The sequence below is a fragment of the Polyodon spathula genome, chromosome 7, assembly GCF_017654505.1.
Source record: "Polyodon spathula isolate WHYD16114869_AA chromosome 7, ASM1765450v1, whole genome shotgun sequence".
NCBI lineage: Eukaryota > Metazoa > Chordata > Actinopteri > Acipenseriformes > Polyodontidae > Polyodon > Polyodon spathula.
The window spans coordinates 6,129,344-6,146,213 of record NC_054540.1 but is presented as its reverse complement, the minus strand read 5'-3'; the positions used below and the strand labels follow the sequence as shown (position 1 = coordinate 6,146,213).

General features: G+C 38.9%; 1 protein-coding gene across 1 annotated transcript in view; it reads right to left on the bottom strand.

Annotated features, from left to right (window-relative positions):
• Positions 1-16,870, bottom strand: part of LOC121318995 (otogelin-like protein) — a 50,135-nt gene that overhangs the window by 28,613 nt on the left and 4,652 nt on the right. Inside the window, exons 6-20 of the mRNA XM_041256232.1 lie at positions 15,935-16,041; positions 15,710-15,835; positions 15,225-15,333; positions 14,517-14,563; positions 13,726-13,871; positions 11,127-11,259; positions 9,000-9,177; positions 8,128-8,252; positions 7,585-7,794; positions 6,313-6,478; positions 5,788-5,862; positions 4,845-4,888; positions 4,051-4,222; positions 3,286-3,393; positions 2,624-2,762 (exon numbers count right to left, since the gene is read on the bottom strand). Coding sequence (XP_041112166.1) covers positions 2,624-2,762; positions 3,286-3,393; positions 4,051-4,222; positions 4,845-4,888; positions 5,788-5,862; positions 6,313-6,478; positions 7,585-7,794; positions 8,128-8,252; positions 9,000-9,177; positions 11,127-11,259; positions 13,726-13,871; positions 14,517-14,563; positions 15,225-15,333; positions 15,710-15,835; positions 15,935-16,041 — 1,885 coding nt within the window. The remainder of the gene's footprint in view (positions 1-2,623; positions 2,763-3,285; positions 3,394-4,050; positions 4,223-4,844; positions 4,889-5,787; positions 5,863-6,312; positions 6,479-7,584; positions 7,795-8,127; positions 8,253-8,999; positions 9,178-11,126; positions 11,260-13,725; positions 13,872-14,516; positions 14,564-15,224; positions 15,334-15,709; positions 15,836-15,934; positions 16,042-16,870) is intronic.

Sequence of the window (16,870 nt, the reverse complement as noted above, 5' to 3'; positions counted from 1 at the left end):
GATGGTATAGATCACAGCACTCTAGGTGATGGTATAGATCACAGCACTCTGCAGGTGATGGTATAGATCACAACACTCTAGGTGATGGTATAGATCACAGCACTCTGCAGGTGATGGTATAGATCACAGCACTCTGCAGGTGATGGTATAGATCACAGCACTCTAGGTGATGGTATAGATCACAGCACTCTAGGTGATGGTATAGATCACAGCACTCTGCAGGTGATGGTATAGATCACAGCACTCTAGGTGATGGTATAGATCACAGCACTCTAGGTGATGGTATAGATCACAGCACTCTGCAGGTGATGGTACAGATCACAGCACTCTGCAGGTGGAGGTATAGATCACAGCATATTCGGGTTCAAACATTTTTACCTATCTTCTACAAGCTAACAAAGCACAATTACAGCTCTTCGCAGAAACGCATAATGACATTTTGGTATTTGCAGTATAGCAAGTTTTACCATAGTAAGTTTTTGGAGTTTTAGCATACCTTTTCCAATGGTTATGCAATGCATTTACCATGGTTTACCATGTTTATTAATATGCTTCACCATACCTTGTCATTATTTACAATGCTTATCTATGCTTTACTATGCTTTCACTAGGCTTTTTTTACACTTGGCTACGCTTTTACTATAGTAAACTTTTCTAAGAGCATTAAGTGATAACCTGTGGTAGCTATTAAGATAGGGTGTTTATTTAGTCAATACAAGTTTGCATGAACAATCTCTGTCCATAATCTGCTGACTTAAAAAACCTGGCAGTCCAGAACTCCAGGACTCTAGCTCTCCTAAAAATGACTGAGCTCCTCTGTTTAATATGTTTGTTAACGTTCTGTCAACAAGGTCCAAAAGCTAGCAATCTGTAACATGACTTTGAGGCTTTTAAACAACCAAACGGTTGACTCAGAAAACAGCAGACAGCTCTATGAAGTCATTGATGTGCTCTTAAGGGACGCAAATCTGTTCTTAAAATACTTATAATGACATATAATACTATAATAAAGTATGGGGATATTCATTCTCAGAATTTGTAGTACAGGCCCCATGTTTATATGTGTATTAACAATTTTGTTGGACACAGTTTGGAAACTTTGCAAACAAACTGTTTCAGTGCCAGTACAAGTGTATTGGGGAATGGCACCGCGGTACCTAAAAGAGTGCAAAGCTGTCTGTAACCCCAGCTCTGCTGATGTTGTTTGTGGGTGGCTGCATTATCTGAATAGCCTATGTATAACAGATTTTTACGAGCCGGCTAAAGGGTGTTTTCGGACTGGTGATGGAGTGGGCATAAGGGTTTGATGATCTGAACTAATGACAAGTTCAAACTCAGGCTTCCTAAGGTGAACTGCTGTAATACTTGCCACTGTGCCTAGAGTGTTCTTTTCTGTAAAGAAATGAATACATAAACACATAAATATTCAAGAAGACAAGGCTCTGCTGCTGGCATATTGTTCTGCTCTATCATTATCTTCCCCTCCCTCCGAAGTGCTGTTACTTGCTCTGAAAAGCATTCCTTGTGAGGTAGTCTTTCTGCACCAGGACTCCATGTGCTCCCCGCAGGTGTGGACAGACTCAAGGGTTTTGTTCAGAAGCCAAGTAAAAAGTCACTTGTTAACCAGAGTTCAGTTTACACTACAGAGGGATAAAGGGTCTGATTGTCCCCCATACACAGATCAGATTTCAATGTTAATATGATAAAACCGAAGTTGTAATATATATTTGCCCAGCTGGTTAAAATCTGCAGTGATAACCAAAGAAACACAAACGTCTTTGGACCAGCAAGACTTCGAAGGTAGATCAGGCGTCTGACTCAAGCATGGGAACAGAGCATAGGCTACTACTCTTGAGCCCTACTTCCTGCCTCGAGCAGGTGGTGTCTCTCAAATGCGAAAATACTAAGCTAACTAAATGGTGAATGCACATTTAACTGTGCTATTATCCTTAAAATATGTTCTATAAATCTTACCTGTTTTATACCTCCATTAGCTTCATTGGTCTCAAATGTAGAGTTTTGACAGATATACATATTTTATAGCAAACACGTATTTTCTGTTTAAAGCATGATATTTGGTACTAGGTTGAAGAAAGTTCTCAGCTGCTATGCCTTATTCTTAGGTCATCTGGTACAATTGCACTTCCTGGGTCATTTCACCTCAGAAGTGTTTTCTGGGTTACTGGCTGAAAGCATCACTTTAATTGTAATTAACATAAAACTACTTTTTAACCTATATATAGACAATTTAATGCTGTAAATCATTGAAAAATAATATTTTGCAGCCTGTGACTCACATGTGCCACCTTGTGGTTTTAGTGAAGCATAACAGCTATTTTCTTTTTTTTATTCGAATAGTCTGTAGCTACAGTGCTCTGTTTGGAACAGACTGCAATACAGTTGGACAATACAGACTGTTGGGTTTACTTCAGTACCAGGGTTGACCACAATTGATACAAATAATTATAAACTCAAAGCAATGACTTAGCACAGGAAGCTTTGTTAAAGTAATGCTCTCTTAATCCTCCACTCATACCACCAACATACAGCAGGTTAAAATAAGCGCATTCATTTCCATATTGCTTTAAAAGCCGCTCTTTAATTCAAACACAATTCTCCCTACCTTTACTAAATAGACTTGACAGTCGCTGACATAGTCATATTCCAGCCCGTCAAAGGTATGATAATGCCGATCACTATAAACAGTGCACACAGACGGGCAAGGGTAGTGGGTACAGTTGAAAAACCCTCTGTGGCAGACACTGGAAAGAGAAAACAGAGAGTGAGGGGTTTCAGATTAAACAAATAGGGTAACATATAAAGTATTAATCACCTTAAGACTTATCCAAGATTTCGAAAAAAAAAAACTTTATTATTAGCAAGCTCATCAGATATCAAAATTTTCAACTAGGTAGAGAGGTAACCCTTGCCAAGGGTGGAAGTAACACCTTACAGGTGTCAGTGCTATGAAAATCAAAATCTTGTATTAAATGCTTATCAACAGAGGTTAATGATTATAGTTGCAGTTAAATTGGGTAACAATAATTGGGTACCAAGGTCACTAACAAACTAATGGATGAGTCCCTATAGTTTTTTTCAGACTGTAAAAACATATACAATGACAGGAAGGTAACTCAGTTAATTGGATGTCGCTATAGTGATAAATTGGTCACCGCAGCCAATGATAAAACAAAGAGAACATTGCCATTAGTCATAGGCAGGTGCATCGCTTTTACTGCAACACTGTCCAGTATCTATCAACCTCATTCATATTACCGGACATACCATTTATAACAAGGTGTGGACACCACCTCTCCTGGTAAATACTCCAAAGCCAGCCAGGCACAGGGACAGTTTTCTGGGAAATAGCACTCCTGCTTGTGCCTCACAAGCCTGGGAAGAAAGCGAGAATGTGGATTGGACCATTTATTAAAGACGTATCACCAGGGTGGGACTGCAGCTCAAACATGTATACCGTAGACTGACAGCATAATACATAGGATGTCAGGCTGTCTTACCTGTAGCACTCTAGAATTATGCTCAACTCTCCTTCACCTCCCACATCATAAGTTTGTAATATCAAACTGGCATTTGAACTTAGTGCTAAGATTTTTAAGCGCTGCACATCGTTTTCTGTAACCTATTTATCATAAAAAAATAACCCATATTTTCGTTCTGATAAAAATATGAAATAATATCAGCTGACTTGTGCAATCCATTAACAAGAGTGGTTGATTTTGTTTCAGAAACCCTTCTCTTTTTTTATTACTATTCTCCTACAGCTTGGATTCCAAGCCACATGTTAACCAATATATTATTATTATTATTATTATTATTATTAGTAGTAGTAGTAGTAGTATTAAATATGCCCATTTTATCAGTAATTATGTTTATTAGCAAGGTAACCATGTAAAAAGACACTTAGTGGTATTACAGAGAATTACAATATAAACTGTAATGTAGCAGTACTACAGTGCAGCGATCCTGTGATGGCACTGTACTCTCAGAACAATTCCACAGTCATTGCTGCTGGGTGTGCAGAGCTCTTACCCTGCTGGGCAGCCACACCCACTCACACAGGGGGTGGCAGGTGGGCAGGTCAGGTTCAGCATCAGGTTGCGGCAGGTTACTTCACAGGCAATGCCAGTGCGGGGCTGGCCAGGCTGGTGGTCTCGGCAGTTAAAGTAAGTCTTCCCAGGGGGGCAGTCCCCTGGATCAGGCTCTGCAGAAATTGCTTTTTTTCAGTAGCAGTACACAACCACCTAATAGGAGCTCGTCTGATCTCAGAAGCAAGGCAGCTCAGCACAGAGCATTGCAACAACACACACACATTTCTTAGGAGTATTATATTCATATTGTTATTAAGTCATGACCCTAATAGGACTTATATGAGATGTAACAATCTTTTAATTCTGCCAAGGGCATTGGCTTAAACTCAGAACATCAACATATCACTGTGCTAAATGACTCCCTCTACATTACCAGTAGGTGTTTTGAAACAAAAAATCTTGAACAAAAAAAGGACAAATACATATATAACTGGAAGAAAGGTGTATAACAGAGGTGTATATACAGTATGGATGAAACTTAACAGATGCCATCCTTGTACAGAATAACGACACTGAATGAGCTAGAATAAGGCATGACAGGCAAATCAAACATGAATGTTTTCTCTCATCAAAGCAAGTCAAAATAAGCTCAGAAGAAAAACAGATGCAGCACAAACAAAAGTTTCAATATAAAGTTAACAGAAGGGTTAAGTCTGTCAATCTACTACCATCTGAAAAGGGGGCAGCATACTTTTAATAGTATGACAAGACACATTGATTGAGAAAAAAACATACCTGGTTCCTCGGGAGCACATTCCATCCTTCCATTTCTACAGAGGCTGGAGAACAAAAAAGCTAATTATTATTATTATTATTATTATTATTATTATTATTATTATTATTATTATTATTATTATTATTATTATTATTATTATATTTTATTTATTTATTTATTTTTTATTTATTTAAACAACATAAATGGAAACTATGAAAAATTTAAACAAGAATAAAAATATGAATATTTATATGTATGTACAGCTATAAGCAAATTTTTGCATCACCCTATAGAATTAACTAATTTTGCTTCATAAAGTCAAATGAAATCTGCTGAATAATGTTACATTAACATATTGAATTACATACCGTGTTGTAGTTTTCCATATACTTGACAAAAAAACAGACAAATTTAAAAATATGTAATTTCCAAATCTAACGTGAAATTATAGGAGGCTGTGTGGTCCAATGGTTAAGGAACTGGCCTTGTAAACAGGAGATACCCAGTTGAAATCCCAGCTCAGCCACTGACTCATTGCATGACCCTGAGGAAGTCACTTAACCTCCTTGTGCTCTGCCTTTCAGGTGAGATGTCCATACACACTAGTTTCGATTCCTTCACACTACCACCAGGTGATATATTTATGACATGATAATAATACCGAAGGTCAGATGACAACACTACTACTAAACCCGTAATGTCAAAGACACTAATGTACTATTTTACATGATAAACTAATTTTGTTTGATTACATGATTTTAAATAAAATACACACACACACACACACACACACACACACACACACACACACACATATATATATATATTATATTATATATAAGATAATATATATTATATATATATAGATATATATATATATATATATAATATATATATATATAATATTAGGTGATGCAATCTTGTGGCCATAGCTGAACAGTGTCAAATAATAACGCTGCTCACCAGGGGCCTGATGCACTGAAGGAGACTTCACCAGACTGGTATACAGCCCCCATGAAATAACAGTGGCACTGAGACCTGAAACAAAACAGCGGAGGTTTTTCCCTTGTACAGTAGCTTTGGGGAGAACAAAAGGTGTTAATGTGCATATGCTTGATACCTTCTGCCTCTTTATTTAGCAGCTTTCAAGAAAAATTAGACACCATGTATCTCAGCACAGTACAGTTGTTGTGCAGCGTAGTATACAATGCGATATTCAAGCAAGCATTGAAATACACATTGCACAATTTAAAAAAAAGCAATACACTGAATTTTTGCTGCCGACACAAGTGAATATTATCCCCACACAACATTGCACTACTAGGGTAGGAAATAATTTATTTGTGAATGGAACAATAATAACACAGATCCTAGCAAAAACAACAAACAGAAGTGCATTCTACCAGTAACAGGGGGGCTGTAATATATTTATATCAAGTGTTAAAAAAGAAATATGCTTGCTAGACAGCCCAACAGCATGGTACTCACTCTGTGACACAGCGCTGCCGGGCTTCATCGTAGTATAGACCCTCAGCGCAGTTACAGCCCTCAGCGCAGTCATCATCACAGGCCTCGTTGTTAGAGAGGGACAAGCAGGTCTTCCCACATGTGCTGGTGCAGGAGTGGTACATCATCCCTCCAAGGCAAACCATTCCTACCCCAGCAAGAGCAGCTTCACTCAGGGGATTCAAAACACACATACAATCCTACCCCAGCAAGAGCAGCTTCACTCAGCAGATTCAAAACACACATACACTCCTACAGCAAGAGCAGCTTCACTCAACGGATTCAAAACACACATACACTCCTACCCCAGCAAGAGCAGCTTCACTCAGCAGATTCAAAACACACATACACTCCTACAGCAAGAGCAGCTTCACTCAGCGGATTCAAAACACACATCCACTCCTACAGCAAGAGCAGCTTCACTCAGAGGATTCAAAACACACATACACTCCTACAGCAAGTGCATCTTCACTCAGCAGATTCAAAAAACACACATTAAACAGCGAGCCCCTTTAAAGTTACATTTTGATGTTGTTTTCAGTCATTCTGCGATTCTTATATCAGTTTATCACATGCTGTGTTTTTGTTCTTTGTATTTTGATAAGCCTGTGTTGATTTTACCTGAGCTCAGGAGCAGCTCTTCAGTTCCAGTTGCTTGCATTAGACATATGTACAGTGACACAGGCTAGATCACCCAAAGTGTCTTTAGAAAAGTAAGAGCTAGCACCATCTAGTGATCTGCCACTTTATGCAGATTTGGACTTTTTTGTTGTTGTTGCTTGCAATACACTGCTGTGCACTAGAAGGTGCTGGTGCTATACTGTATATGGTTTTACATACACATCAGATGTAACTTCCTCATTGTGAACAACCCTAAGTCAATAACACATAACTTTAAACACTCGATCATTGCTTTAGTTTTACTTAGCTTCATGTAAAGAACAGCTCACCATTAACACTGCTCCCAATCAGTCCCTTTTCAATTTGGAAAGCCTGCCTATATATGGCATTTGACTCAGCTGCTGACTGCCTGCCTATGAGAATAGCAATAAACTAAAGGGTAGCTGTAAGAGAGGTTATGAAGGAGGTGGAGGGAAACCAAAGAAAGTAGGAATCCTGGCCTCTTTTTAATATCTGACTGGCTAATTAGGCGTTTGCTGTGATGTGGGCTGGGAGTTGTTGTTCCTTCTCAACTTCGTAACTTCATGTAGAATACAATAAAATATATTTCCTAATCAATGTTATTCCACTTACCACATTCTGAGACATGGGACCTGAAATTCACGAAGACCTTGTGTTTGGTGCAGATGTATGCATAGTGTGCCAGCGCAGTGCACAGGCAGTTGCTCCCACATTTGCAGGCTTGATAGCGGCACTGCTGGAAATAGACTCCGGGACTCACATAGGAATGGCAGGGGGAGAACAGGCCTTCATTGATGATGTCACACTGTGATGCATAAAAGACTAAAACAATAACAACAACAGACACCATTGTTAGAAAACAAATGGGATTGTCTTTTCTGTAGCCTTGTTCTCTTATATGTAAGCCCCTATATAAATCATCATACGCATTTGCCAAGCCACATTTATGCTTTCTTTCTTGTCAGTATTGTCAGTTTTGGTCTGGTTATGATATACACATATACTGAGGTTTCAGAAATATGTATGAATGTGTTAAGAAGAAAAAAAAAAGCATTGAAAATCCAGCTTTTTAGTGAAACCAGTGCTCCCAACAAGATGAAACAACAGACGATGCTGCAGTATCAGCATCTGCAAAATGCAATGGAGTTCATGTACCGTTTTGCTGGTTCATCTCACAGGGATCTATGATGGGGATGTTCACAGGGCTTGTGCAAGCTGCTGAGACCTTCCATGCATTGGCATGAAGCTGGGGCGTGCCCTCAATCATTCCTGATGGAGATCTGAAAAAAAATAGAAGATATAACACCTGCAAGGTGCATGGACAAGGTGGCTCACGAGGGAAACAAAGGATCGTTTTCATGACGGAATTGCAGGGGTGCACTTATCAGCACATTGATGTTTCATGAACATCGTGCTGAACAAGCTCTTACTTACACAAGAACAGGGAGCAGCCATATCTTCTTAAGTCTTATCTAGTCAGCTTTTAGAAACTATGCTTGGTCAGTACTTGGTTGGGGGATCGCCAAGGAAACCCAGTGCCACAGCTGAACTTTCTAGAATACCTTGCACCTGATGTTAATTCTGTTTTATTGAGAGCTTTGTGATGTCTGACTGTGGTTGAAATGTATAAAAACTAGGAAAGTAAACTGTAGTCAAGGATATTATTCAAGTAAGACACCATCAGGTGTGTCTGCGTGTGCGGTTCGGGCAGAAAGGTGATGAAGCAGATGACATGACAGCTGGTTGAACTGGCATCAGGTGCCAGGAAATCTTGCATGACTTTGCAGTAACTAAACACAAATATATTAACTTCCTCTTACTGTAATAATCAATTAAAATTGAATTAATATCATTTAATATCTGCTGCCACCGAAATGTGATATGCAGTCCGACCTTGATAACTCAAATTGGCAGATTACAATAGTGCCCTCGTCGTTTTTTTTTTTTTTTTTAATGAAGTAGGATTTGTAGTACCAGGAATTAAAAAAAAAAAAAACTAAAAGTTTGTAGCTGCTGAAGAGACTTACAGAAAATCATCTCTTAAATTTCCGTTGAAGGTGCCACAGAGACCCACGAGTCCACCTTCCCAGCTGCTCTCGACCTGCACGTACAGCCTGCCCCCTCCTCTATCAAATTGGACCCGCAAACCAAAGCTGGTCTTCAGCTGCGTGAACAAGGAGGTCACCTTGGAAACGACAACATCACCTGCAAGGGGAAACAAACACTTAAATCCACCTGCAATGCATCATGTGTTCAGCAGAGCTGAAATGAGATATTTTTTGTACTCATTTATATGAAGTGCCTGCAGTTCTTTCTGGGTGTACTCAAGGAAGGTGACCAGAGTAAAGGTTTAAGGTTCAAATTGAACCTCTCACTAAGGAACTCCACGTAATAGAATGCAGTGGTGTTGGGCCCCATATGCTTTATTTAAGTAGCGTTTGTTGGCGTATAAGTCCAGTCATTTTAAGCTTGTACAGCTGGGAATGTGAGCATGAGCTGAGAGAGTGGCAAACAGGTTTTAAAGGGGAAGGAAACTTATGTCCTCATGCTTATCACAACTTATAACTAGTACATAGGCTATGTATGGACTATGTATGGTAACCATGAGCCCAAACTCAAAAGTAGGTTAACTGACACCTTCAATAAAAAGTACAAAACAATTCCCATAACAAGTTTAATCATAACTGTATAAGTAGTTCTCTTAAAAACTAGAAATGTAGAAATGTATGTTTATATATATATATATATATATATATATATATATATATATATATATATATATATATATATATATATATATATATATATATAGTAATAGATGGCAGGGGGAGGGTCAGATTCCTCCCTGCCTAAAAAAATGTGAAAATGCACACTTTGTTTAATTGAATTGCTTTTGTTTAATTTGTTTGTTTAATTGTATTATTTGTGTTAATTTTTTTTATTGTTAATTATCCCCTGCACCTGGCTATCATTGTAAATTAGAGCCAGGTGCAGGGTATTTAAGGAAAGCACACAGTTTGCTCAGGACAGTGTGGCTGTAGAGTGAGGAGCTCGAGGTGTTATGGTGAGATAAAACCCTACGTCTGGTTTTTATAAAAATCTGTTAGTGTTTATTCACATGTTATATGTCAGACTCAGGCTGTAAGTTATATTGGGCATTAAGCTTGAAAAGCAAACACTAGCAAAGGCACATTACAGTTTGGGAAACAGGAACACAGTAACATATTTATTTTATTTGTAAAATTTATGATCAAAGTAAAAGGTCAGTAATTCGATAAAAAAACAAGCATTGGCAAGACAAATCTAACCCCCTACCATGTTTCCAATTGATGTATTAGCCAGGTAAAAAGATCTTGACAGCACCTGTTTTTGAGAGCTAGTGATGTGTTGATACCAGCACTAATCTGCCCTGCTGCCTCCTTGACATTCAAACCGACTTTGATCTTCAGGAAGGCCAGTTGGAGTTTGGGAGCTGACTTTAAGAATAAATGCCAATATATGTTTTTTCCCTAGAATTTATTCCACACCTGTTGCACCATTTAAAATGTTGTGAAGATAATAAAATGTGATACCTGTTGAAGATAAGCACAGGTGCTCTGCTGCATTTCTTAACTGATTAAGAATAATCTACCAGAAGGGATGATTGAAGAGAAACAACAAGTATCGGGACAAGTATTAATTTTACCGGAAAAAAAAAGGTTTCCGCAATGGTAACTGCCAAGAATGGTACAACATTCAACAAATTTCAAGGGTAAAATGAAGAGCTAATGTCCCTCCCAGTCGGTCTGTACTGGTAGTCTATAAAGAATATTTGAGGTACCGTTATGGGTCAGCTTGCTCATCAATAGTATTAAAATGAGAGTTAGTACAGGGTGTGGTTTAACTGTAGTTTTCACACAGTTCACAGACTCTACAAATGGAGTTACAATTTAATTAGATTTAGTTTTCCCCAAGTTCTTTTTTGTAACATGCTGTTAGTGGCCTAGCTTCTTTTGATTTAATGTCCTACTAGTTTAATATCCTATGCTGTGTGTCCACTATCATTCTCCACTGTTGTTATTGCTCAGTTCATTTTTACCATGCTTACTTATTATGTGATCCACCACTTCTAAAAAGTGAACCTACACAGTTCTCTGAAGGGCACAGTGGCTTACCATCGGAGTAGGGGAGGCTGGCTGCCTGGTTAACTCCAACCAGCACCTCCCCGTCCTTAGTGAGGGTCACCTGCCGACTCACATCCTCATCCACCACCAGCGTTATTGACTGAATGCAAGAGTGCTCCAGGCTCTGCACAAGAACAGACATTAATGTGAAGAGGCTGTGTCATCCACAGGGTTGTGGACATGGCAACTGTACAACGTGGTCAAACAAGTTCACTTTTTTAGCAATTCATTTGTATGTGTTCTGAACGTGCACAAAACATTTTCATAGCATGAGTGTTATAATGGCAATGTCATCCGTGTGTATGTTGGGTCGAGAAAATCTCGTTCTCTCTCTCTCTCTCTCTCAAATGCAAAATAGTAAGAAATACACATGTACGATGTATTAATGTAGTGTTTATAATGATCAAAATATACGATAAATATAAACATAATACAATTAACACATAAGTGTGCCATTTCAGAATACAATATACATCTATCATATCAGTAGCTTTAAATTATAATTCACATAAATTATTGTTTTCATGTCAGATGCAGGTAATAAAACAGACCAAACAAGAGACTCATCTGGAGCAGACACTGACATGGTGATAAATTATGTTATTTGTGATTGCTAACAATAGCCAGCGCTAATTTTCAGCTGTATGATGGATCAATAAAACATAATGCTGTACATTAGTTCTAGAAAATAAATTGCAACCTGAATTGCCCTTCAGAAGAAATGCTTGTTTTGTCCTGTAATCAGCTATGTCTGTCAGTGCAATGAGAATTGCTGGTCAGGTTTAATAGTGAAACAGTGCATCACACCACTATGTGCACGCAGATAGCAACACAGATATGGATCTCAATACTTCCAGGGAGATTAAGGGCTTCCTCTGATCATAATTCAACCAATTTCTTTGATAATGAATTAAAAGCAGTTCACTTCGGGCAGCAGCTTTGTCATAAAATTCAAACAAGGTGTCGCTGAACTTGTAACTGAGTCTGTATACAGCGCCTATAGGAAGTATTCACCCCCCCTTGGATGTTTTCACAGTTTGTTGTGTATTCACCCCCTTTGCTATGACGTTCCTAAATAAGCTCAGGTGCAACCAATTGACACAGTAAGTTAAATGGAGTCCATCTGTGTGCAATAAAAGTGGTCACATGATTTCAGATTAAATACACCTGTCTCTGCAAGGTAGTGCATTCAAAGCAAAGAAACTACTATGAAAACCAAGGAGCTTTCAAAACAACTCAGGGATAAAGTTGTGGAAAGGCAAAAAAAAAGATTTCAAAGCCATTGAATGTCCCTCGGCGCACAGTCAAGTCGATCATTAAGAAGTGGAAGGTATACGGCACCACGCAGAATCTGTTTAGAGCAGGCCGTCCTCCCAAACTGAGCAGCCGGGTAAGAAGGGCATTGGTCAGAGAAACCAACAAGACACCAATGACAACTCTGAAAGAGACCTACAGCATTGCATGGCTGAGATGGGAGAAACTGTCAATGTGTCAACAATAGCTGAGGTACTCCACAAATCTGGCCTGTATGGAAGAGTGGCAAGAAGGAAGCCATTTCTGTAAAAAGCCCATGTAAAATCCCATTTAGAATTTGCAAAAAGGCATGTGGGAGACTCTGAAAATATGTAGCAAAAGATTCTGAGGTCTGATGAAACAAAAATTGAGCTATTTGGCCTAAATGCAAAGAGTTAAGTCTGGCGCAAACCCAACACAGCACATCACCCAGGTAACACCATCCCTACTGTGAAGCATGATGGTGGCAGCATCATGCTATGGTGATGCCTTTCATCGGCAGGGACTGAGAAGCTTGTCAGGGTAGAGAGCAAAATAGATGGAGCTAAATACAGGCAAATCCTTGAGGAAAACTTGCTTCAGTCTGCAAAAGACCTAAGCCTGGGACAGAGATTCACCTTTCAGCAGGATAATGACCCCAAGCACACAGCCAAAGCGACACTGGAGTGGCTTAAAAACAAGAAAGTGAATGTCCTAGAGTGGCCCAGTCAAAGCCCGGACTTAAATCCGATTGAGAATCTGTAGCAAGATTGCTGTTCACCAACGATCCCCATCCAACTTGACAGAGCTTGAACAATTTTGCCAAGAAGAATGGGTGAATATTGCAGGATCCAGATGTGCAAACCTGGTAGAGACTTACCACAAGACTCACAGCTGTAATTGCTGACAAAGGTGGGTCTATCAAATATTGACTCAGGGGATGACTACTTATCTAACCAAGACATTTCAGTTTTTTTTTTATATTTTTCATTAACTGTTGTTTCACAATAAAAATTCTGTTGCCTCTTCAAATTGTTGAGTAAGATGTGTAAATCAAAGGGAAAAAAATCTAATTTAAATGCATCAAGATTTCAGGTTGTAACTCAACAAACTGTTGAATACTTTCTATAGGCACTGTATATAAAGTCTTTATTATTGTGGGAGTTCACTTGAAGGCTTATTAAAAATGTATCTGCGCAGATTACAAATTGCCACATCTAATAAAAAGATTAGCTCACTTTGTTTCCCAAAACCTTTTTTTTTTTTTAATACAAATAATCACACTGAGAAGTTGAATTAGCAGAGGAATTTGTGTTACCTCACCGCAGGGCATGTTCTGTAACGTCAGGGTGAACCTGGTGCTTCTCCAGCTCTTCACCAGAACGTACTGGCAGGTGCCCACGAGCGTGAATATGCGCCCATCGAAGGAGGTGATGTGTGTGTCCCCTGTGACTGAGCACTCCGCTGTACCAACAAGAAGAGGTATTATTAACATGTGTATGTGTGTAAATCATCCTTTTTATAAATATCTCTTTACTAGAGCTGTACTGTATCTATATATCTATAACTGTTACACCAGGGGTGTCCAATCACGCTCCTGGAGGGCCATTCCACTCCTGCTTTAACAGGTAAAATAATGTAATGTACTACTTCAGGGTCTGGATGGAGGTTTAATTGGTTCAATTAAACAATTTAGAAGAGGGCTGGAACAAAGACCAGGAATGGAATGGACAACTTTACATGATATAAATACTGATACTTATACTCTCTGTATCAATATAATACCTTACTTCTGTATACCAACATTTCAGACAATGCATTTAATTCTCTAAGGTGTCAATTTATGTTCGCAGATGTCTTGTCATGGTAGCAGCTTGCACACTTCGTAATCTACAGTACTGGATTAAAAACGTAGTTCTGGCAAACTGTACAGGTAGTGTATCAGTGATAGTAATTGCATCGATTCTAATCAGTGTGTTTCTTTAATAGAATCAGAAAAAAGGCCAGCTGAGTCATATCAGAAACTATAGACAAGAGTGTGAAACACACTACCATCAGATAACTGGAAAAGATCAAAATGAATCCCAACTTCAATGATAAAAGAACTACCTGTGCAGTTGTTTTCTGTGCAGTTCCATAGTCCACCACTGCAAATGCTGCAAGATAATAATAATAATAATAATAATAATAATAATAATAATAATAATAATAATCACATATCACTCAGCAGTAACACAGTAACTGGCATAAACCTAACTGTGTACTTTAACACACAACAAAACAATTATTCTATTGATCAAAACGATGGTGGATGAAAATTCTCCTGCTGTTTAAATCATTAAAAAGAAGCAGACTGGATTTTTGCCTGTTTTCCTATTTGCTGTTTTAAGATCGGCCACGATTCAGGATTGACTGGCCTGTAAATGAGTTAGTTATGGAAGCTACTTTCAAAGTGTTACAGAACAGGCTGTAGGGTTTTCAACACAAAACAATTCTGTTCCTTAATTTTCTGCTTTGTTCTACATATTCCTGCAATATCTTTTTTAACATAATCACGATTGATTTGAAATTTTTATGAACATATCCTTGGTCATAAATCAGTTTTGTGTAGTTATTTTCATTTTACTTTGGTTATGCACGTCAGGTCTTCCCGTCAAAATACCTTCTGAATTCAAAACATCGGTTGGTTGAGTCCAACCTGTTTAGTCAGTCCTCTCTCTTGATTGGTGCATCTGTCTGTCACCATTGCTAGGATTCTACCTGCTCGCTCCGGCATTGGTTCAGAGGGGCTCAATATCACTTCAAGAGCGATCTTACCAGACACTGCAGCCTTGCTCCAGTGCGTAGCCCAAAGGGTAGGACGTCCCATGGTACACACAGGGGCAGTTTGCCACCGAGATGCAGCTCCCATTCTCCATGATCAATCCTGATCACAAAAAAACAAACAAACACGTAAACTGGCAGTATCATTGTTCAAACATTGAAGACAACTCCACATGTGAACAGAACTCAGTGTAACTAGTCTGAGAACACAGGTCTAATACAATGCAAATTCTATGAAAAGCTGTCCAATATTTATTTGATGACTGTATTATAGTTTATTACTAAAACTAATAATTACAACAGGAAGATTATATATATATATATATATATATATATATAATAATATATATTATTATGACAGAATGCATGGCATTTACACAAAATGAGAGCTACATATTGCATGGGGGGGAGGAGGGGGGGGGGGGGGGTATTTGTCACTACAGTATATCAGTTACTGCTTAAAATATTTCATTGCTTACCATCAGGGCAGTAGCAGCCATCCAGACAGTGCAGATTGCTCCCCAGGCATTCCCTCTCAAAGGTGCAGGTTGGGGGACAGCAGCTGATACAATCCCGGTGGACAAAGCTGTCTTCACACCCGTCAGCTGCAAAGTGACAGTATGACAGAGCGTGACTGGCAGTGAGGGCTGTAGTGGATGTCATGCAGCACAGTGCACCAGGTATGTACACGTTGCTTTACTTACTGCAAGCAGGGAAGCTCTCTCTCCACTCCCGCACAGGGTAGCCTGCGTGGGAACAGGCCCTGGCGTACTCAGTTACCGCTCGGCAGAATGTGTCGTCATCCTCTGATCTGATCCAGGAAATCAAACGTTAAAAATGATCTCACAATGTTAAAGTGACTGCAGCTAAAACAATTATTCCATAAATCGTTCCTGCCGCGCACTTTTGTGCAGTTTTAAAAAAAAAAAAAAAAAAAAAACACACATTGTAGCAAAAAATAGATATCATTTTCTTTTACTACACTAGTTTAGAAAGTTTTCCAAGTTTTCTCATTTTCCATGCCTCACTTTCAGAAAAGCAGTTACATTTGCATCCTTGGTTATTTCACCACTTCAATGTCTTCGGGGTCAAAGCATGTTACTGCCCACTAAGCATGTTAGTCAAAAGGGGAAGCAGTTAAGTGTAGTACCAGATATCACGACTAAAACTAACCTTATTGAGATGGACCTGTGCGGGCCCTGGGATGCACAAAGTGAATAAACTAAACTCACTGTTCAATCATTTAACCTTTTTTGTCCTAGATACACCTGCGGATGTATTTGCTGTTTAAACGTCTTATTTTCTGAAGTTTTTCATAGCTTTGCCACTCCGTAGGACTTATTTGTTCACTTTAAGGAAGAGTTTTGTCAATGCCTTGTCAATACATTTCTTTTGTATAGTTAAGGTAATATAGTGGTGATTTAAAAACAAATATAGAAATGTATCAATAACAAAAACGTGTCTTGAATTGCATTCGGCCACTTTCCACTTTAACAAGAGCCTGCATTGCTTAGGGGTGAGACTGGATCCCATGGCCCCTTCTCTAAATTTTAGAACAGGTGCAGCTATAAAGGAAATACGTTGCCAGCATTCACACAGGCCCCAGTCAACAACCACGGTGAAGAATGCCCCAAGGGCCT